The 24802-nt window shown below is 34.1% G+C and overlaps 1 protein-coding gene across 4 annotated transcripts in view; it reads right to left on the reverse strand.

Annotated features, from left to right (window-relative positions):
* The window catches only part of LOC106116396 (oxysterol-binding protein-related protein 6), a 31410-nt gene that overhangs the window by 2463 nt on the left and 4145 nt on the right, over window positions 1-24802 (reverse strand). Inside the window, exons 2-19 of one of the 4 annotated variants that reach the window (XM_013310223.1) lie at window positions 20061-20162; window positions 16020-16173; window positions 15773-15905; window positions 15067-15287; window positions 14619-14713; window positions 10887-14171; window positions 9561-9653; window positions 9072-9193; window positions 8195-8329; window positions 7745-7826; window positions 4133-4296; window positions 3583-3694; window positions 3055-3134; window positions 2522-2635; window positions 2075-2177; window positions 1457-1674; window positions 752-964; window positions 216-386 (exon numbers count right to left, since the gene is read on the reverse strand). In XM_013310223.1, coding sequence (XP_013165677.1) covers window positions 216-386; window positions 752-964; window positions 1457-1674; window positions 2075-2177; window positions 2522-2635; window positions 3055-3134; window positions 3583-3694; window positions 4133-4296; window positions 7745-7826; window positions 8195-8329; window positions 9072-9193; window positions 9561-9653; window positions 10887-14171; window positions 14619-14713; window positions 15067-15287; window positions 15773-15905; window positions 16020-16173; window positions 20061-20121 — 5556 coding nt within the window. In that variant the 5' untranslated portion in view covers window positions 20122-20162. Of the gene's footprint in view, window positions 1-215; window positions 387-751; window positions 965-1456; window positions 1675-2074; window positions 2178-2521; window positions 2636-3054; window positions 3147-3582; window positions 3695-4132; window positions 4297-7744; window positions 7827-8194; window positions 8330-9071; window positions 9194-9560; window positions 9654-10886; window positions 14172-14618; window positions 14714-15066; window positions 15288-15772; window positions 15906-16019; window positions 16174-20060; window positions 20163-24802 lie in introns of all 4 variants that reach the window. The other 3 variants (XM_013310222.1, XM_013310221.1, XM_013310224.1) reach the window with 3 other exon arrangements.

Genomic DNA, 24802 nt, shown 5'->3' on the forward strand with positions numbered 1-24802 from the left:
ATCTCGTTGAAATTTGGCATAGATGTAGATGTAATTTGGAATATATTAGTTGGACTGTAGTCATTACAACGACGTCCAATTGCACTCCAATAATTAATGATCTTTTTAAAACACTTACTAAATTAATTGTAACAAAAAAAATCGCCGCAATGACATAACAACCCACTCTTAACGCTAGCACCATCTACTTGTGGGTGAGTTATTCAGTATGTTACCTTGTTCCATGTGAAGTGGTCTCCAGTGGTATGCAGACGCACGTGCACGCGGCCTGCAGGCTGGAACTCCATAGACTTGCCCCAGAACTTGGTGCGGATGCGCGCCTCCTGCCAGAAACTCCAGCGAGCTGATTCCGCGTGGCACGCAGATATGGGGGGATGGTGCGACACCTGGAGAAAAAACAGGTCTGTGTTAGAAATATATATCCTATTCATCCTTTTTGACAAAACAGGGACAACAACATCTATCAATACACGTGTAGTGCAGTTGAAATTCACTTTTTGTTAAGTACTATCGGGGAAAATGGCGGTATTCCACTTTAAAAGCGACTGTAATTTAAACAATTCGTAAGCATTGAGAAAATTATGGTGAAAAAATAACCATCAGAAGACAGTTTTTAAATTATCTGTGCGAAAAAACTCAGTTGTTGTACGACTTTTACTATTATGGCGTTGTTTGTGCAACTAACTATTACCTAATTAGGTATTATGTGATATTTTTGTAAGTGTAACACCGCGAAGTGTCCTGACTGTACCTGTTCAGCAACAAATCTGAAGCCCTTGTCCTCTCTGACACACTCGTAGGTCTCTGCCAGTAGAGGGTTGAAGGGTTTAGATGCGGCGCGGTGTGCGGTCGCCGCGTACGCGCTCACCGCAAATGCAGCCACCAGAGACATGCGCTCCACACCGCTCTCACTGTTAGCTGCTAGATCTAGCAATTCTGAATATTCTAGCTCTTCGCATAACCTCTGGAAATATCAAAAAAGTATAATTGGGCTTTGCTCATAAATTATTCGCCAAAATTGGGACATGAGAAAAAAAATCTATGTTAAAAACTGTGTTGTTTTTTCGCTTACAATGTAGCAGATATTCGGTTCGAGATTTTAAGCTATTAGAAAAAACAAAACATCCATACAACATTCACACAATTTTTTTTAGATTTAAGAATGACACACATTCATACATCAATCTATACTTTATTATTTATAAAAATAATGAATTAGTAGGGTTGGATTTTTTTTAATATTTTTAGTCATGTTGCCAATTGAATTCGCCAAATTAGCGAAGACCAATGACCATAAATTCAACCTACAGAGTAGGGGACTCACAGAAGAGAATATTTCCCTTTTCTACTTACTCTACCACTATTAAATAATATAATATTTAAAGGCGTTGTCTCCCAAAACACACTTTTAACTATTTCAAGAGACCCCACAAAGATTTTTTTTATTTCCAATTACCTGCAGCATATTAAGCGGTTCATTGATTGTAACCGGCATAGATATCTGGCTGAGATCTTTGCCTATGTTCTTATAGAGCAGGTTCCAGAGGCTGGGACCACCGGGTGTGGGGCGGGGACTGGGCAGGCGGGTGCGTCGCGACCACCCCTCACCCACCGCCCCCCGCACACACACACCGCCGTTTGTATTCAGCAGGGACACAGGCTCCGCTGTCACCACTAAAACAGACAATTAAAGAGAATCATCGTGGGTTTCTGAGACGAAAATCTCCGTTTAAAACATATCGTTATCTCTGTTTTTTTTATATCATAAGGTGATAAACGAGCGAACGACCACTTGAAATCGCTGAAATAGCGAAGTGGCAATTGCATATGCGTTGCCTACCTTTCATCGACGGAGGAGAGGATGCACAGAGAGAAAATATTTTCCCTTTCCATGCATCCTCTCATCCGGAAAGATCACTTCCCATATTTTCGTTCGAATTTCATGATTTTTTACATTTTTTTATTATACATTAACATAAATATAAGTAATCAATATTATGTATAATTAAAACTTATGTAATAAAAGAAATATATAAGCTGTATATAAAGCAGTAATGTTTACAATGTTATTTACACTGACTGGGGGCCTCAGAGTTGTCGGAGCTGGCGGACCCCTCCTCGCTGCTGAGAGAGCCCGCCTCCGAGGACGAGTCCCCGTCCAGCTCTATCACACCGCCCTGTAACATATACATACATACATCTTACTAATATTATAAATGCGAATGTTTCGATGGATGGATGGATGTTTGAAAGCATCTCCAGAACAAATGCAGGGATCTCGCTGAAATTTGGAATAGATGTAAAACATAGTCTGGAAGAACACATAGGCTACTTATGAAGTTTTTTTATTTAATTGTATACTTATAAAGCATTTTTTTTTTCTATAAGAGTAGGGGGCAAACTAGGGGAGGTATTCTGCGACACCCATAAACATCTGCAATACCAGAGGCACCGCAGATATTGCCTTTGAGATGGTGATACGCTCAATTCTTGAAGAACTAAGTCGTAGCGGCCACATTACCTCGTCAGCATCAATGATCTCCGGCTTCAAGTCCTCATGCTCCTCAGCATCGAAGAACTCCGAGGCTGACACACAAGACGAGCTGTAACTCAGGGACTGCTGGAACTGACGAGTCTGTAAATATTTTTGTTAATATTATAAATGCGAATGTTTGGATGGATGGAGTTCGACGACTGAACGACTGATGAAATTCGGCATATATGTACTGTTAGCAAGAAAATCCGGCACAGTGCCGGTGTACTGGCGCAACAATAGCTTAACTAAAATGTGACACTTGACTTTGTAATGAAAACGCATCATTCGCGCCAAAGGATTCTAACTAATAATGTCTGAAAGTACATATTCTGGAAGAACGCATGACCACATATTAAGTTTTTTTTTTAATCCCACGCGAACACAGTCGCGGGCGTCAGCTAGTCATCAAATGTATACATATTTACGTAACAAACTGTACATTCTGTATAAGTTATAAAATTCAAAGTTTGTTGATGTATGTGGGGAGGGAATTAAATTCTTTGGCTATGTCAACTAACCTGTTCCGAGTTATGTCCCATAGAGGATATCTCAGCGAGGTCTGACGCGTCGTGTATCCGGGAGAGACGCGAGCGCAGCTCTGTGTTGTAAACTTCTCCAGTCATTAATTAAATACCAGACTTACAGACATGTACAAATGATCTATTGATTATATATCATATTTATGTCACTGTGATGTCCCACTGGATTGCTGGAAGAGATAGCTTGTAGCGATAAGGTCCTTGCTATGTCAATTATTAGTCATATCTTTGAATACTTTATAATAGCAATGTGAGTAAATAAATTGAAATTAGACAAGTTCTTTGAAGTTTGTTTATTGCAGGGGTAGTATAAATGTTTAAAAATGACAGGTGTGGGGCGTGTGTGGGGCGGACGTGGGGCGTGTGTGGGGCGTTTGTGTGGCGAGTGTAGATGTGATTTAGGGCGTGTGTGGGGCGGATGTAGAGCGGGTACGGGGCATGTGTGGGGCGGGTGTGGGGCATGTGTGGGGCATGTGTGGGGCAGGTGTGGGGCGGATATCGGCTCACCGGAGTTCTGATGCAATGCAGTGGAGAGGTTGGAGCGCAGCGCGGCGAGACTCGCCCCTCCCGCGCCCTCGCCCGCCTCCGCCACCGCGCGCAGTCTGCCTCGCTCGCACACCTAACATCGTAAAGTTATTGAAATGAACAATCGAAGTTAAACGAAAATTCTCTATAAACGTATATACTCTACAATTATGGTGGTTCCTTGAACTCTCGCTTATCCCGGTTTGATTGTATTTATGTAAGGCACTTGCAGGTCTTAGGTTACTATTGTCACAGAATATGTAAAACCTACATGGGCATAGAAAATGACATAAAAGAAAAAAAACTGACAAGACAAGCTACTGCAGTACGACAATTATCTTGTGACATTTTTTAGGGTTCCGTACCTAGAAAGGAAAACAACGGAACCCTTATAGGATCACTTTGTTGTCCGTCAAGATTTTTTTTTATTATTCAGTTTGATTTATTGCTATAGGGTCAGATAAATTCGTTGTTATATACGTGAAAAACTTGCCATGACTTAGCAATTACATAAAATTAACTTATAACTTACCAATGTAGCGACTATCCCTTTCAAGCTGGCCACCAGATCTTTGGCGAGAACTGTGAAATCTTCTCTGATCTGATGATCAGGTGTGAGACTGGCGAGGGAAACGCCTCCAGTGGTAGCCAGCGCCTCCGCCCCCGGCAGCGACTGCGGCCGTGTTGCCGCACACGCTAAACAACATAAAGGTTACGTTTTAACACTTTGAATGCTCTCAAAATGTATACATGTGAGAAAACATCTTAAAAATGTGTTTCGGCTTATAGCAACATGCCAAATAAATTGTCATTTATTTTATCGTATGGCATATTAAAAAAAATATATCACAACATGTTCGTGTCAATGTTTCGGTAATAAAAACTCACAGTAAAATACACAATGCTATAAAAATACGTATAAATATTAACTCTACTTATAACTTTTACTTAAATTACTAGTATTCAATAGAACTTACAATATTACTACCTAGGTATATATTTAACTCTGCGTTCTCACTGCGATAACACAATAGCATATTTCGCCAGTGGAACCTTACGGTTAACCTACACCTATAGTCATTGCGTACATAAACGGAATTATATACAATGAATTCTAAACACATAATATACTAACTAAACGATACTTATATACTAGATGTGGGGAATATTAATGTTTTGATGATTTTAGGAACGACTTAACTGAATTTTGAACTACCGGTGACGGCACAAACACTCGGCCTGCAGATGGAACCTACGGGTCCGAAACTTGTCGGTGCCGTCACCTTACGATCGTATGGAAGTTAAGTCATTTCAAATTAATTTCATTGTTTTAAAAGTATTTTATACATGCTATTCATATAACAACTATAGGCCTTTAAATTATTCAAACTTATACACGTATATTCGTCCGGTGGCGGCACCGACTAGAAAACCTGATGTAGGGCCCCCGATGGGCTCGAAACTAGTCGGTGCCGCCGGACTTATATACGTGAGTGTTTTAGCCGTTTTTATATAAATTAACTATATGCCTAAATATGCTATTTATTTTATTTATATACTTAGAAATTCTACTATATATTTACTTATTATATTTATAATTTTTAATTAAAATATCAAATTTTATTTATTTAATTTAATATAACTCACATGTTTCCTTTTCGCATTCCTTTATTAATTTCAATATATAATTGAACACAATTTTACCTATCGGCAATATAATACCATTATGAAAAGACATCTTCAAAAAAAATCACACGAAATATCTAAAAATTACATCACGGAAAAACATCACAATTTATTAAAAGTTTATTTCCATAATTAATAAAATTAGAAAATCTTTGCACAATGGACAATAAGTATTACGACAATCATGTGAACACACAATCTATCTCTTTTTAATCACAACCGTGTGAAAGAGACAGACTTATAAGAAAACACGCAAACTTCCTTGACTACACAGCTATGTTGTATTGCTATTGAAAAATCAACCTTACTAATATAGTTTTAAAGTTCAAAATTGTATAATATATTTGAGAACTAAATCTGAAGATTATCTTTTCTTATCAGTGATAACCCAGTTACTAAGATTAAAGATGTGAAGTAAACAATATAAAACTGTGTCAAAAAATAAGCGGTTATAGCTCAGTGGTTAAGCATATGACTTATAAAACTGTCACCCGTGACTCCGTCTGCGCGGAATTAAAAAAAAAAGTAGCCTATGTGTTCTTAACTATGTTCTATACGTATGTCAAATTTCAGCTACATCCATACAGCTGTTCTGGAGATACTTTTAAACATACATCCATCCATTTATAATATTAGTAAGAAGTATATAATTTAAATATAGTATATGGCAGAGTATGGTTAAAATAAGGCATTACATTTGAGAAATACTTTTAAAGTTTTCGAAGCGTTTCCAAAGCAATGTGACAAAGACATAAAGACTAATTGTAATTGCCTAATCGTGGGTTTCTAAGACTAAAATCTACGTTTAAAACATATTTTTATCTCCGTTTTATACAGAGATTTTAGTCTCAGAAACCAACCAGTTAGAGAGTTTTAGTATAAATAGATGTGTATTTCTCATTTATAAATTAAAGTGTAAAGTGATACTTTTGCTTAACACTTTGAATGCCACAACAAATTTAACGTAGAAGTTACGTTACTTAGTAGGGTGTGTAGCGAACAGTGAACGTGTTAAAAATGTGAATAAAATATTGGGCATTTAAAAAAAATGACCCATAGCTATAGACGTATAAAGTTTCTAATTAATTTTAAATTTTTTTGAATAAAGAACATGCATTATTATTCTATAAAATAGACAATAATTATATTTTTTTTATTGAATATGTTGTCAGTAATGTCTATTTTATAGATTAAAATAAAATGCATCTATAAATTCGATTTTATACTTTATGTGTATATTTTAAAGACGTAATTCGCTTGCTTGTGACTTGACCGATCATGCGTGAAAGGGACACGTGTATGGGGTAGAAAGAGAAAATAAAAATCAGTCTTACGAACTAAAGTGGTGGCCAGAAATGTCGAAAGAAACGCTGGAAGGCAAAACGAGAAAAGTTTAAAATTAGAATTTTTGTTTTTTTTTTATGTCAAATTTCCTGATGATTTCTTCTATAAATAATGGAAAAACGATATTTAAAAAAAATAGTCAAATCATAGATCGAAAGCTTTTCTTAATTAAAGCGAATGTTAGTTCTTTTACAAATAATTTCGAATTTAAATATATAAAATTAATATTTGGAATTAAAAAAAATCCCATGCATTTTTTTTAAATTAAATTAATGTTATTTGTTTTTTTTAAATTCATGAAGCAACAAAAATATTCTGACAGATGTAAAAGGCGCGAACTGTCTACTGCACGTCATCTACAAAGATGGAACGCACATGCTCTCTCTTTCTATCGTGCAATGTGTGACAGAGAGGTGTATACGCCGCCATGTTGGTACATGGTCGACGTAGACTTACCAATCTCGTAGAATCCTCGAGAAGACATAGTTAAAAACAACATTTAATACTAAAATCTAGACAAACAAAAACTATGTTTTTAATTAATAATTTATTCATTCACGAACACATAACATGACACATCTAGACAGAACTACGTTGATAAAGTGGTAGGTATCCATTGTCAAGCGGGAAATGTGCCTGTATCCAAAGAAGGGTTCAACTTGTCACGACACAACACTTTCACTAGAAACAAACATACATCATTTACATATATGCGCATAACAAATATAATATAACTAGCAAGTGCCCGCGACTTTGTCCGCGCAACATAAAAATCTAATAAATACAGCCTATGACACCCGGGAAACTGTGAAAATATTTCAAATCAGTTCAGTTTCAGATCCTGCTTAATGTAAAGAAACATACAGACAAACAAATCTTTCGTCTTTGTCATATAATTTTATAGATAAATATTTACATAAATTATTTATTCGACTACCCACAAAATTTTCCTTATAAAAGAAGATTCGATAATTTAATATACGTCAAAAAAAAAAATTAAGAACATCGCCATCTCGTTTTAAAACCAATTATATTAATTTATTATGCGCACATTTAAACCTAGGGAAGCAACTAACACACACAATGCATTAGGAGGAGGTGTAGGGGCACTCACCTATGGGCAGAGACGCCGCAGAGTTGGGAATGGAGGAAGCACCACCTCCGGGGGAGGGGGGAGCTGTCAGTGCTGACAGAGCCTGGAAAGACAAAAAAATAAAAAATGCATTTTAAAAGTCTGAAAAAGGTCTTAATTCCTGAGAAATATATTTAAAACTAGATGCTGCTCGCAACTCCGTAGGCGAGGAAAATAAAAACTTAATTAGTAGCCTATGTGTTCTTCCATACTATGTTCTATATGTATGTCAAATTTCAGCGAGATCCATTGAACCATTCTGGAGATACCTTCTAACAAACATCCAACCATCGAGACATTCGCATTCAAATTTTTAGTAAAATAGTTTTGTCTTACAGACGGACGGAAAATAGTGATCCTATAAGGCTTCCGTTTTTTTCCTTTCGAGATACGGAACCCCAAAAATGAATATTGTAACACCTGTATACATACCATATGAGAATTAGATGGATCAATATGTGGAGGCTGTAGTTCTACGGAAGCGCATTTGCTATTTGATTTCTTTTTTCTTAAACCGAACTTACGTCGGTCCTTCTTTACATTAGGAGATGCACCTTCCAGTGATACCTGGATATAAAGACAAGTTAAAAGTTTAAACTAAATTAAATTCATAACATTTTTAACTGCAAACCTCGAGACGGCGCTAGTATGTTGTTTATCCTACTTTATAACTAACTAGTTGTCTGCGTCTCCGTCCGCGCGGAATTAAGAGCCTATGTGTTCTTCCAGACTATGTTATATGCTAATTGACAGTGAGATCTGTTCAGCCATTCTGGAGATACCTTCAAACAAACATCCATCCATCCATCGATTTAAACATTCGCATTTATAATATTAAGATGATAGGAAGAAAAACTAAAGGCTCTAGACGGCGCCAGCGTCAAGAGTAATGTCATCTGTCAGTTGTCAAATTTCATTGTAGAGATTTAAAAAAAAAAAATTAAGTATTCGTTATTGAGAGTGCCAGAATTAAAAATCATAAGTTTCGCAATTGGAATATACAGATGTAAAAAAGATTTTTTTTCGTTATAATTTATGAAATAAAAAAAAAACTATTTTTCAATTTTTCGAATGAAATTTGACAGAAGTCGTTGCTATGGCTACAGTCCACAAAATTTGTTTATAATTTTTTTTAGTATATCTGTGGTACTGTTTATATAAATAAAGTGTATCCATGGCATATTTAGTGCTACTATCACTCTTGATGATGCTAACATCTGTAGTTAACAAAAGGTAATTTTTCTCCCAAATCCTGTTCCCGTCGTCAACGCGTCCACGACGCGTGTATGCCGCTGGTTGTTACACTCACATCAGTATCATGATGCACCTGCTGCTGCATTTCAAGTGCATCCAGCAGTCGCTGCAGCTGCTGCACAGACAGCTGTGCTTGTCCAAGCTCTCGAGATGCATTCTCTAGTGGACCACCGGAATCTGTACAACGGCAAACATAGAGATCATAATTTCCATTGCATTTTAAAGAAAAATGACCTTGGATTTGACGTTTTATTTATTGTAGGCAGCAAAAACGTTCACACTTTCACATATACAGGCTGTTATAAAAATCAATTTTGGTTTTTGTAAAAAAATTATGACATTGACAGTATCATTAAACTGTTTGAAATTGTAATTTACGAACATATTATAAAAAATCATGCAACAATACAAGGAAAGGGGTAAACTAGACAGATATTAAAAAATCCCTCCGGCGTTTTTTGTTGTAATTTTGACAAATATAGATTTTAATTTACTCTTGGTTTTACAATGACAAGCAGGACCATTTTTTGTGATTCTACCATACCTATAATCCAAGTAGCCAATCGTCCGCCAGGGGTGCCGGACACAAAGCCGGCTTGCGGGCCGCGTAGGGGCGCACCCGTCGGGCTAACCAGCCCTGCAAGGTATTGGGGTGTTGACAGTGGCGGTCAAATATACCACAAAATTATATTTAAGTATATTAAATGACCAATTAAGTCAGAACCGGTAAAGAAAATATTAATAATTTAGAAATGACAAAAGAATATTAACAAAACAAAGCAGATTATAGATATTAATAGATTATCAAGGGCAATAAGGTATTTGACTTTTGTTTTGACATATTCCAGAGGTGCCAAATCAAATGCCTGGAAGAAAAAAAAGAGAAAGTTCTGAACTAATTGAAGGAAGTAAGGGATTTTATCAAGAACAGATTAAAAGTTAACGGGTCTTTGTTTTTATTCATTTAACATTTAACCGCCACTGTACATAAGAACTAAATCAACATAACAAGGAGAAAAACAATGAAATACACACAATTTACATAAGGGTTTAAAGTTCATTCATACAAAAACTACTCAATCGGGAACTCATGCTATATCCAATGTTTTTTTTAATAATTGTGCAAAATATACTAGTAATTTTATATCTAATTAACTACATAATATTTAATTTAAATAATAAATAAACACGACCAACTTATATTCTGTCAGTTTTCTATTCAAAAACAAATACAAACTAAATAGTAACCAAAGTTGACTCAATAAAGAAAACAATTGTTAAATGATACATCCTGTATTCAACTCCTATTCAAACTAAATTAAACTTTGGTATATTAATTCATCCTGTATTCAACTCCTATTCAAACTAAATTACACTTTGGTATATTAATACATACTGTATTTAACTTCAATTCAAACTAGATTAAACTTTGGTATATTAATACATCCTGTATTTAACTTCTATTCAAACTAGATTAAACTTTGGTATTTTAATACACCCTGTATGTAACTTCAAATCAAACTAGACTAAACTTTGGTATATTAATACATCATGTATTTATCTTCTATTCAAACTAGATTAAATGTTGGTGTAATTATACATACTGTATTTAACTTCAATTCAAACTAGATTAAACTTTGGTATATTAATACACCTGTATTTAACTTCTATTCAAACTAGATTAAACTTTGGTATATTTATACATCCTGTATGTAACTTCTATTCAAACTAGATTAAACTTTGTTATATTAATACATCCTGTATGTAACTTCTATTCAAACTAGATTAAACTTTGATGGTTCAATACATCCTGTATAACACTTTTACTTAAACTAAAGTAAGTTATATATGTTAAGGTAGTTTGACAAACCAGATTTATGGTAACGATCACTGGAACATCGATACAACGTCTTTAGGTCTCCATTACTGACCAGTTTAGTGTTAGATGTTAGCATAGAGCTGTACTTTTTCATATTATATTTGCTATTAAAGTATTGCTGGTAAAATTTATAATCCTTCGATAATTTATCTTTAAGTTCATGAGCATTGCTAGGATTGGATGTTTTCGATTTTTGATTGTCATTAATTAAGTTTTTTCTTAAATTTTTTAATACTCTGTTATCAAATCTATGGGGTGATTTCTTTTTTAATGTCACTATAATATTTGTACGTTTATTTTTTTCATTTTTTCTAAATTTAAATGGCGTGTTCATTGTAAAATCTCGTGTACATTTCAATCTGTATAATTTTTGATTTGACACAGCTTTACTTCTTTTTTCCTTTAGTACTGTAACTTTTACTTCGGCATTTTTATTAACAAGTTCTGTTGTTTTTTTAGTATTTTCTAATTCTAATTTCTTGTCCATAATTTGACTATTTTCAGCTTTGTCATCGATAAATTTATTTTCTTTTAATAATGTCGTAAAACTGGTCGTGTTTACGGTTGCGTTATTTTTTATATTTCCTTCATTGGTTGGATTTATTTCAAATTGAATAGCCATATCTTTTTTCGAGTTATCATCATTATTGTTAATTTCTGTGGATTTTTTAATATCAATTTTGTCATATTTTTGCAAAATTTTATGATATAATTTGTATATATCTTCATGCAAGGGTGGTATAGTTTCCGATAGTTTACTTAATTTGTTTAATAATAACTTTTTAAATTCTTCATCAATTATGTCTGACAATTTACTTTTTAAGGAATATAAATCATCTTTTTTGTCACCAGAAATACATATATTATCTTCTTTAAAATCTACTTCTTCTGTATTCTTCGATGTATTTGGTATATTATCAGCATTTTCATCAAGAGTTAAATCATTAGATTTTCCTTTATCTGAAGATAGTCTAGTCATGTTTAAATCACTTACGACGTAAGCAATATCATTAATATCCCATCTTTTCTCATACATTTTCTTAAAACATGTCTTCGATAAAGTATCACTGCTACAAAATGGTTTAATACTTATATTATCATATGCATTACAGTTAAAATCTAAATAAGGGTTTATATTGTAATTTGCTGTAGAATTAACTGTTGTAAATCTATCAGAATTAGTTTTATAATCGAATATTGGTAGTACAGGTTGTGGGACATTTGGTTTACAATTGTCCTGCAAAATATAGTTTGGTTTAGAAATTTCTGTTTTATCATCTAGATTTATTGATATTGACATCATCTCTTTTACCAGTGGTATATTATCTGTTGTATTATGTTCTAGATTATACTGCGATAGATATAAAAATCTGTTTTTATTAATTTCATTTTTATCTGTTTGTATTTTAAATTCGGATCCATTTTTAAATTGTCTATATTCATCCATAGCTTCTTTGATTTTTTCCTTTTGCGTGTCACGATCCCATGGTATTTTAACATTGTCCGTTTTAAAAGTTATTTTGTTTAAAACATTATATAAATATATCTCACTAAAATTATTTACGGATAAATGTTCGTTAAAAGAACCTTGAAAACTTTGCGTCATTATGTTTTTGGATATATGTTTTTGTACACAATCAGTTAAGACGTCGCAATGAAATGATTTAGGTTCAATATTTTTAGGAGTGTCTACAGACAAACTGCTAGCCATATCATCGATGCTATCATTTTTAAGGATATTTAAATACGCTTTGAAAATCTCTCTTGCCATATCAACTGGAAGTGATGTTTCACTAAGTAAATAGTTTATTACTTTTTGTAATTCAATTAATTCACATTCATTTGGTATCTTATTGAATTTATTTGTACATTGATCAGGGTATCCTTTGCCAATATTTTCAATTAAAATTTTCGTTATTTTAATATCATCTTGTTTACTATCTTTAGGCTCTGTTAGTGTGTTGTCGCAGTAATAGACAGTGTTCTTTATCATCCTTTCTAATTCCTGTATCTTTTGTTCTTTATTAAAGCTTTCCTTTTTAGGTACTTTTATTAATCCAATTGGATTGAAGATTATTGAATGTTTAGATTTTTTCTTTCTTAAAATATCATAGTAATCGTGACATTGTGTTTCTTTACTTTGATTTTGTACGCAAAGACTTGATGTGTTTTTGTCTTTAGTAAAATAATAGTTTGATGGTTTGCTTATAGATTTAACAGTTTTTATGGTTTCTTTTAAATGTGGGAACGAACTATTTTGTATCCAGTATTCAAGAAGACATTTGAATAGCGCTTTAACTGGATGGTCATCTATCTGTTCGCAACTAAAACAATATATTTCTGCTATAACTTTGTTTATGAAGCTTCTCAAATGATCTTCAGATCGATAATTTTCAAATTTAGCGTAATTTTCAAATACTGTTTCGACAAGTTTTTCAGTCATTTTATTAAAATCTGTATCGGCTTCGTCTTTTTGGATATTCTTTTTATTCTCGTTAGGTTCATTAAGGTTTTGATTTAATAGTATAACTCTGGCCGGTCTCGCATCGGAGTGTCGTGATATTTTTAATTTATATTTTCCTAAAAGCATACTTCTATTCAAAGGTTGTTTGAGAGGTGGTTCGGCTAACACGTTTCTATATTTGACCATATTCGTGGATTTTCTACTACGTTTTAAAAGTGGGGCTTTAGCATTAGTTCTACAAGACCGATGTTTATGAGTAAAACAAAATACTATAGGTTCATTTTTAACCGCGTTAGTATCTTTAGATGTTTTAGCGCGTTTATTTTCTTCATTCCTTTTGTAACTTATTTGGAAATTCGGTATTGTTTTTCTATAACTAGAATTTGATTTCTCTTTTGTTAAATATAAAGATTCGATACTCATTAAAGATTCTAGATATGTTGATTTAACTTCAAGATTTGTGGTATGCATGAGCGTTTCTTCTGGATTATTCTTTGCATCATCAGAGTCACCATGATTTGGATGATTTCTGTTCGCTTCCTTATTTTTATTATTAGCTAATTCTTTAGAATTGGCAACACGTTTGAAACAGCAAACGATTCTTTTATCTATTGAATCGTTTTTCTTTCTTGAATATATACATTTAAGTGATGTTAATTCCTTGTTATTAGTTTGTTTGTTTATAAGTGTTGTATTAGATGGTATAGCTTTGGGTGGGATCAAGTTTGATTGTATGGATGAGTTTACAGAATCGATTCGATCACCGTCACTCGATGAACATATAGTCCTTGTCCTTTTCCTTGCTAACCAATCTGTGATTCGTAAAATATTTATTTTAGCAAAATGAATGATATTAAGAAACTATTAGACATAATATAGCTCACTTACAGATCAAACTTAACGATTGTTTAAAGAAAAAAAAATGTAATAACTAGCTGTCGCCCGCGATTCCGTTCGTACGAAATAATAAGTAGCCTATGTGTTATTTTAGACTATGTTCTACATCTATGACAAATTTTAGCGAGATCCGTGCAGCTGTTGCAGAGGTACATTCCAACATCCATCTTGACATTCGCATTTATATTAGTAAGATTATTCAGCTCTTTAAAATCACTAAGTATATTTAATAACGTACATTTATAAAGTTTTTTCTATTGGATATTTAATCAATAGCATGCATATAATAGAAATAAACCTTATCTATACAGTAATAAGGTTGAAAATCACTAAAATTTTATATTGGTAATAAAAAGACTTACGTGTCGGAGTGTCAGTAGGTAAATCTTCTAATGGCGCGTGGATTTTAGGAACAGATTCTCTCGCACCAAAAGTCAATAAATGTTGACGATATAACCTAAAGTAAAATAAAAAAAAACCTAATATTAATCCCTAAATAAATAGACAGATTTTAATGAATATGATATACACTTTTGAGGTTATTTTGATTTTAGCAATGCAAAACAGTTTAAGCTAGATTTAAGTTTAATTTTCTGACATGAGTATGCATGTATCACAATTATTGAACATTTGAAGCGTCAATAGCCTAAAGGTTAAGGGTACGGATTCCCATCACGAGGCCAAAGGTTCGAACCTCAAGATTCGACTATTGTCGTAAACCTAGCACAAGCGTTTAGTTGGAATAGTAGAAGAAATATTAGTAAATTAACAAAAAAAATGAGTTTTAAACTTGATTTTTTTATCACTTGCCTATGCGCCTTCAGAACATTCAACCAGGTCCTGAAGACTTCAGGAGTCTTAGCTCTGAGATGGTATATGAACTCATCAGCATCAATATCAATACGACGTCGTCTTGCTTTTGCCGATATGACAGACAGACCGACATCCACAGAGCCGTGCAGTCTGCCGCGCGCTACATCTGACGGCGACCGAGCATATACTAGTATCCCACCGTCTACTACGAAGAAACGCTGAAAAGAATATATTTGTCTGAATCTACCAATTAGTAGAACAAATTGACCCGGTCCTATAGGACCGGGTCAATTTGTTGGTATACATGTTTGGTATACCACGACCACACAGAAGACAGGCATCAAGTGTGTTCCGCGTTTCGTCTGACGAGACCTAATTTTAGTTAAATTTTTCTTCCCATCTTTCTTATAAGAGGGTTAAGCATTTGACTTGTAATCTTCAGGTCCTGGGTTCGAATCCCGCCATGTACCAATATGTTTTTCGATATCCGATTTACATATGTACATTTATCCGACGTTCTTACGGTGATGGAAAACATCGTGATGCAACCTGCACATATCTGAGAAATTCAAAGATATGTGTGAAGTCAACCCGCACTGGGCCAGCGTTAACTATGGCCTCGGGGTCGAGTTTTGCAAAGTCATCAACTATCGTAATTTGATTTTGTCAATAAGTGAAAATGCTATATTACATGGGTATATACCTTGTGCCATCCTTTTAGAGGCCATTTCCTCTTTTTGTGAAGATATCCATTAAAGACTTCGGGCCGCTTTTCAAACCGCTGCCCATCTTTCAGACCTTCCAGGACCTCCCACTCGCTACCACGTCGACGACTTCTGTGGTTTTATTAAAATGGAACATTATAATTAGAAGTCTTATTTATCAGAAATATTAAATTCTATGTAAGATGATTGGAGACTATTTAATATTACAATTGAATGTTTACTTACCCTCTGGACTTTGTCTGTCGCGCGGGCTGGGGCGGAGCCCGGGGCGCGCGCTCCGCACTGTCCGCGGACAGCGAAGCGGTCTCGCCCGAGCAGTCAGAATCCGAAGGAGCCCGCCGTAGCGCCGCAGCCCTACCACCAGCGCGACGACGAGACCCTGGAAGATAATTTACTTTTTATTATATTATACTTCATCATCAGCTCACTATACATTCCCAATGAGAGGCTAGAAGCCTACCCTATGTAAGGGGTGACTAGGCCATAGTCAACCACGCTGGCCCAGTGCAGGTTGACTTCACACATATCTTTGAATTTCTATTCAGATATATGCAGGTTGCATCACGATGTTTCCTTCACCGTAAGAACGTCGAATAAATGTATACATATGTTAATCTAAGATCGAAAAACACATTAGCACATGGCGGGATTCGAACACAGGACCTGCAGATTGCAAGTCAAGTGCTTAAACCCCTGAGCCACCAACGCTCCGATATTTTACTTATCAACCATCCTTTGTGACAATTGCCTTCGTATCATCAATTATGTCAAAATTAGTATGAGATTTTCGTGTTTACGTCCTATTGGGTAGCTGCATACATATGTCTTTAACAATATCAGAAATATTCGTGCTAGGTCAACAGAGTATACTAGTCTTAGTGCCTATCCACATTCAATCTCATTACTTTGTTCAACAGAACATATTTGCGAGAAGATATGATATACAGGATGTTCTTTTCCTGTTACATTTCGTTGTGACAGCGTTTTTCCTGCCCTGTCTTCGTTTGTTTTAATTCTCTATATTTTTTTATATAATTTTTATTTTGTGCACAGATAAAATATAAACTCGTTTATCAACATGTGTTATCGGAAGTTTATTGCGGATATATTGTCACTTTATACGGCATGTAGTAAATCGTATTCCTGTTATACGAGTACATTGATATTAATTATCTATTTAAGGTTACAACCTTTAAAAATAACATAGTATTGAATTTCCCGTGGCAATAAACCATAATTAATTTCCTTAATTATTTTTTAATTAATCAACTTTAACAGGAACTTGTGTAATACTTCTTATTAATATTATAAATGCGAATGTTTGTTAGAAGGTATCTCCAGAACGTCTGCATCTCGCTGATTTAGCACAGATGTAGAACATAGTCTGGAAGGACACATAGGCAACTTAATTTTTTTTTTCTTAATTCGGACCGGAAACACGTGCGACAGCTAGTTTAAAATAAATACGTAATTGAATCTTGAAACCTAATAGCTATATTAAATAGTCGCACACAACAGCAATTCGCATGCGCTCTTTGGAATCGATTAGTCATAATATGCAGATATTTGTATATTTTTTTCCAATTGGACGGATTAATTGTTTGACGTGAAACTAAAGTTACAAGTGATGTCGTGAAAATTATATAGATAATTGAATTTTCATGACTACTAAAATATACGACTCTACAATATAAATAGATTGCACGTCAAGTGCTTGACCACTGAGCCACCGACGCTCCATACTCTTTGGTAAACATAGATTAAACATTCTGTTAAAAAGGTGGCATAACGACCTAAGAACCTTTGCCTTTCAATTATGAAAAAAATTAAAGAAAATGTGAAAAATAAAACAAAACGTGTTTTAATTAAATTCTATAGAATTTAAAATTATACAGCGTTTTGTTTTAATTTTGTAGTCGTTTTTAACTCTTCGACTTCCCGCGCGATTCTCGAATATTTTCTTTATATTTTTTCATAATTAAAAAGGCAAAGGTTCTTAGGTCGTTATGCCACCTTTTTAACAGAATGTTTAATCTATGTTTACCAAAGAGTATGGAGCGTCGGTGGCTCAGTGGTCAGGCACTTGACTTGCAATCTACAGGTCCTGGGTTCGAATCCCGCCATGTACCAATGTGTTTTTCGATTTCCGATTGACATATGTACATTTATCCGACATTCTTACGGTGAAGGAAAACATCGTGATGCAACCTGCACATGTCTGAGAAGAAAATCAAAGATATGTGTGAAGTCAAGCAACCCGCACTTGGCCAGCGTGGTTGACTATGACCTAATCACCCTTAACTTAGGATAGGCTCCGAGCCTCTCGGTGGGGACGTATAGTTAGCTGATGATGATGGATACGTCATTCCGAGCACAACAGTGCTAGTATATTTTCCGTAAAGTGTGTCCCTGTCCTTAGTGAACTAATCGTATTCATCGAGCACAATTCAATGTTAACATTTACGCAATTTTCGACCGTCTTGCATTGTAATTACATGCAAATTACCTTAACGCCAATTCTATTGAATAATAAGTACTGAAAAATCAAAATATTATATTGTTATTAATAATCCAAACGGAAATGTTTTTATTTTAATCTGGTAACTAGCTGTCGCCTGCTACTCCGTCCGCGTAAACTTAAAAGAAACATAATTAGCAGCTTATTTGTTTTTCCAGACTATGACCTTCATTTATATTACACTAGCTGACGACTGCAACTCCGTCCGCGTCAATGAAAAAAATACTTAATTAGTTTCCGGCGAATATTCGAATTTCAAGACCAAGATAAGTCCTTTCAGCCTTTTTCGAGTTTTAGCTAGATAAACGAACAGCAATTGATTTTTATATATATAGATATCAGAAAAAATCATGCTACCGTTCTGGAGACAACTTCTGACAAACATCCATCCAAACACTCGCATTTATAACATTAATAATATTTGTCATGAGTACGTCAAATTTCTTTGCTATTTTGTTTTCAAACCTGAGGATTTTAGCTAATTTAAATAACAATTAAAAACCAACTGAATCGCTTTATGCAATTGTTCGTATGCAAATCATACAATTCAATATTTTTTCAAGTTTATCGCGGGTAGACAGTCAAGGGGAAAGTTGACTTTAGTTCATGTCTAGGCGTTCGTTTTTGTTTTTTTTTACCAATTTCGGTGACTATGTTTCGTTTGGCTTTTGAACTACATAAGAGATGAACTTATATACAAATGTTATACAGAAATAATTGTTTTGTATGTAGCTATTAAACTAAAAAAAACAAAAGATTTTAACTAATACTAGCTGTCGCCGGCGACCTCGTCCGCGTGTGAAAAAAACATATGTATGCGAAATTTTATCGAGATTTGTTCAGCAGTTCTGGAGTAACCTTCAAACAAACATTCATCCATTCCTCCATCCAAAAATTCTGATTTATAATATTAGTAAGAAGTAAGATTGTTTAAAAGTACAAAACGAGAAACTATAGAGATCGAATGATCTAGAAATTTCCTGTTTTTCGATGTCACGTAACTTACTCAGATACCTTGACAGTCCATTGTTGCCTATAAGGAAATTTCTTTTAAGGAAAGTACCATCAAGGTTTATAATTTAAGGAAAACATTGATAACGCTCGGTAAATTACATCTGTACAGGTCCACGCTTAAGTAATCTTACTTATAAATGCGATTGTTTGTATGGATGGATGTTTGAAGGTATCTCCGGAACGGCTAAACGGATCTTGATGAAATTTGGCAGACATATAGAACATAGAGGCCAACGTCCAGCAGTGGACATATTTAGGCTGATTATGATGATGATGATGGAACATATTCACATAGGCTTAACATGTTTTTAGGGTTCCGTACCTCATAGGAACAAAACGGAACCCTTATAGGGTCACTTTGGTTTTAATTCCGCGCCGACGTCGCGGACGAAACCCAGTATCATTATAACTAAATGTCACAATACTCTTTGACCGATTAATAATAGGATATTTTTTTTGTTGATATGTTAAAACGAATGAGGTCTTATTGGATTTAAGGCGACAACTTTCAGTTTAAGGGATAAAATGAGTTACATTTGTAATATTCATAGTTCCGTAACTCAAAAGTAAAAACTGACCTTATAGAATCACTTTGTTGTCCGTCCGTCTGTCTGTCACCATTTTTTTTTAATAATTTCTAACTATCTCGGTTTTACAGAGGGAAAATACACCTTGTTTCTTTTCTAAAGACGTTTGCAATAAGGGTAAGTCAAAATCAAATCTTTATTACTTACTTTTAGTCTCTAATTGCGCGGGCTCTGCTGGCGCGTGCTTCGCGCTCGACAGGTTGGACATATCTCTCACCCTACAGCCTCCCAGCACCCATCTTATCTCACCTGTAATAGATTAAACGTGCAATAAGTGACAATGTACACTGCTAAATGTAAGTGCCTTTTTCCACGAAGCGGTTTCACTATTTGTTTATTTTATTTCCACTGGTGTGTCCACAACTGCTACACCAAACAGCCACTTGTGGCCTAGTGGAAACAGGTACTAATAGTAATATTTGTAATAGTTTCTATTGTTTATTAATAAGTATAAATTTCAAAACAATTTGTTGTGTCATATTTTTTCTTTTTAAATTCATATACGATTCAACATTTAAATAAAATGTTTAATACGTTTTATATTGTAGTACAAATCAAATGTGACACAATCATACTAATATTATAAATGGATGGATGGATGTTTATTAGATGGCATCTCAAGATCGGCTGATCGGCATGGATTACTAAGTTATTTTTTATTTCTACGCATACGGAGTCGCGGGCGACAGTTAGTAGTAGTTAAAACAATATTGAATACTTAACAAACATACAAATATTTAATTTATATATTTGCCTAGTTTTATCTGTACCATAAAATTAATTTACGATTTAATTAAAATTAAATTAGAATAATGATAAGGTAACGTTATCAGACAATATTTGATAACATCACCTACACTATGATTCATTTCCGGACTGTATTTATTGTAACGGGATTATAAAGTGTCTTTTCATCACCAGTTAACACTTTAAATGCCACATTAAATTCATCATCAGCTCACTATACGTCCCCACTGAGGGGCTACCGGCCTATCGTAACTTAGAGGCAACTAGGCCACAATCAGCATTGGCCCAGTGCGAGTTGATTTCACACATATCTTTGAATTTCACAATAAGAACTAAGGATAAATGTACATATGTAAATCGAAAATAGGAACAAACCCTTGAACCTTCGTCGCTTATAAGTCATTGAATTTAAAATAGTAATTACTAGCTCTCGCCCGCGACTACGTATGCGCGGAATTAAAAATAAACGTAATATGTAGCCTAAGTGTTCATCCAGACTATACCTTCAAACAAATCCATCCATTTAAACATTCGGATTTATAATATTAGTAAGATTACTAGTTCAGAAGAAGTACTAGTTCATTATGTCGAGTCAAAAACATCAAAATGCTACCTGCACTTATTTTGAACGTGTGAAGTTAATCAATATACACTGGGTCAGCTTTGATTAAGGCCTAGTCAACCGTAACATATTAGGTTAGGAACAAGATCCTCGGTGGGGACGTTTTTAGGACGGGTGGCAATGGTAGCACTCAATGTGTTAACACACAATACACATTACACGAACAGATGGTGGAGGGGACGCATAAGAATTGGATATATCCTATTTCTGTGCGTCCCTTCCTCTGTCGATTAAAGGTAGGCAACGCATCTGTAATTACGAATCTCTATGGGCAGTCACTTCGCTATTTATGCGTATTCATGTGGCCGCTTGCTCGTTTGCCACCTTATGATAAAAAATCCACACAGCAGATTATTAAAATAATACTAACCTAAAGATAAGAGTCGAAATGGATTTTTCATTTTCATTTTCGTACTAAAATTTACAATCACTATTCACATGCAATAAATTAAACACATCCTACACATAATATATGCTATTACAATTGTTAATCTAACAACAAACCAAAATTCATTATAAACTTTTTTTAATTATAATAAATTAAAAACATAAAAAACTTGGCTCAACGACCGCGTTGTCTTCGCACTTACGAAAATTAAAAAAATTAAAACGTCAAAAAGCGCGCGCACCTTGACACATATCTAGCAACTGCAAGAACTCAAAAGGAAGCGATCGTTTGTCTTATCATATATTGATAACACGCTGTATCGAAGTGTTTTGTAATCAATTTACCGCTAAAGTGATAATGAACTGATTTATTTTGCTAACATTTTGGGGTAAACAGAGACTAGTCAACAAAGATAACTTACTCCAATTTTAGAAAGGTACCTTTATTTAAAACCAGCTGTCGCCCGTACCACCGTCAGCGCAGAATTAAAAAAAAACCTAGTAGCCTATGTGTTCCAGACTATGTACTAGATGTTTTTGACGTTAAAAATAACGTAGGATTTCTTTTATTTCTTCGTATAACCCCAGTTATTTCTATGGTTCAAGTTTTATGGTTTCAGCATCAAAACTCGCGTGCTTATAATGAGTTTTTAATTTTGTTTAAAGCTTTTAACTACCACTTTAACTTAGAATAAGATCTTATTTATTTTAGTACTAACTAAAGGGTTTCTAGAGCGTCCGTGGCTCTGGGGTCAAGCACTTGACTTGCAATCTGCAGGTCATGGGTTCGAATCCCGCCATGTACCAATGTGTTTTTCGATTTCCGATTTACATATGTACATTTAACTGACGTTCTTACGGTGAAGGGAAACATCCTGATGCTGCACATATCTAAGAAGAAAAACAAAGATATGTGTGAAGTCAACCAACCCGCTCTTGGCCAGCGTGGTTGTCTATGGCACACAAATGTTTCGTTAACATATTTACCAACATTTGAACTTTTTCTTCAATAAACTTTTTGAATTAATCCTTAAAAATGAATGTTAGTCATAATATTGAGGTTAAAAGACGCATTGCAGGTAATTTTGTGGCGTGTTTTAATAAACTAGAGCTTCTAAAGGTGTTATTAACGTATATATTAAAAAAAGTACTTTTCATAACTTTTTGTAATTCGATGTTAATGTGAAAATGTATATATGTATATATATTACTTTGTGTAGTTGAATTTATTTTATAAAGAAATAAACACATTTAGAATTCAAAATTGTTAGTAAAAGCAATTATTGTGCGATTTTAAACAGTTAAATTAGATTAGCCAAAATACTAAAGGGAGACTTCTCTATCTTCTAACAGAAAAAAAAACTATTTTATAAACTGGCAAAAAAATATCAAATATCATTCATTTGCTTTCTTCTAAAAAAAATAAAATATCTATGGTTTTTTATTACACCAAAGTGTTCTAAATTTAAAAATTAGACGCGCACACTGGCCACTAATGATTCTATTCGGCCAGCGTTACATCAGTTGCCTTAGATAACACGTAATTAGCGACGCTGAGGTAATACGGCTTGTATAGTCTGTGCAAGGATACGTGACGTCATAAATGTTTTGGCGGGCTAGCTAATTTAGACGCAATTCGTAACCAATTAAGAGTTAGTAGGTCAATATTAGTAATTTAGGATCACCATTACTCGATAATTTAAGTCCCTTAATTAAAATCAAATCGATTTGTGTTATAAATTTCTGGAATAAAGATTGTTTTTCGACTTTTTTTAATAGTATAGTACAGATGGTATCTTCAGAACGGTTGAACGGATCTCGATGAAATTTGGCATAGATGTAGAACATAGTCTGGAAGAACACATAGGCTACTAATTATTTTAATTTCGAGCGGATGGAGACGCGAGCGAAAGCTAGTTTGAAATCATTTATTTAGAATTTTCTGGAACATTAAATTTGTTTCTTTTATAAGTAACGAGTAAAAGATTTTCGCATTGCAGTGTTGGCGATTTGCCCTTACTAGATATTTCTGACTCATACAATGTCGAATTTATATTAGAAAGTTACATTATTGTCTCCACATTGCTTCGAAAATGTAGTTTGAGTCTGTATATATAATTTTTCTCACAAATAATAAGATAAACTTTGTTATATAAGGCACATTGGAAGCAATAAAATATTACGTAAATATCAAGAATATTGACAAAGGAGAATCTTACCTGTTTTTTTTTTTTTTTTTTTTAATTTTACGAAAATCTTTCTATTATTTGACAATTAACGTTGATACCATCTTACTAATATTATAAATGCGAAGTTTGAAATGATGTTTGGTGGTATCCCCGGAACGACATAACGGATCTTGCATATATGTAGAACATAGTCTGCAAGAACACATAGGTTACCTATTGTTTTTTCTTAATTCCGCGCGGACGAAGTTTCGTACGACAGCTAGTTGGTCATAAAACAGCTAAAAACAGAACTCGGGACAGCTCAGCACATTATTGCAAAAGTCATCCCACCCAGAAGTTGCGTGTGTCACGCGAAGCATGTAGATAATAATAATACACCTTATCACAACACCATTAGTTCTATTTTCGTATAACACACTAAGATATGTCAATTACATGCAATTTAAGAAGAGCTGTATTTAGGATTGCAGATTGTAATGTTATTATCGTAATCTCAATTAAATGTTGTGATAATATTTTGTTATGATATTTACGATTTAAGTATAACACATTTCAAACTAAGAACTTAACATTTGAAACTAACTTTACTTTAAAATATGTATGTGTCCTTTTGTAGCTATTTTGTTTTGAAAGAACGGAAGATAAACATAATAGCAAATATGTAGGTCATTAGAAAAAAAACGACAAGAAGAGTTTATTGTTTTTAAATTCACAAATTAAAAATAATTTTTAAGACTATTAAGGTATAATAAAAGTTTTAGTAAAAGATTTATAGTCGTCGCTCAAAACGAAATACTTATTTTTTTATTTTACGTGTTGGTCCTTCGAGTCAGTCTCAACGAATACATTATGCAGTCTAAGATGGCGGACTGTAATAAATCAGGCTTTCTGAGCGACGTTTAAATCATAAGTCGCCACAACGCCTCGGAGAGTGGATCTATGCA

This window comes from Papilio xuthus, unplaced genomic scaffold, assembly GCF_000836235.2.
Source record: "Papilio xuthus unplaced genomic scaffold, Pxut_1.1 DF827756.1, whole genome shotgun sequence".
Lineage (NCBI taxonomy): Eukaryota > Metazoa > Arthropoda > Insecta > Lepidoptera > Papilionidae > Papilio > Papilio xuthus.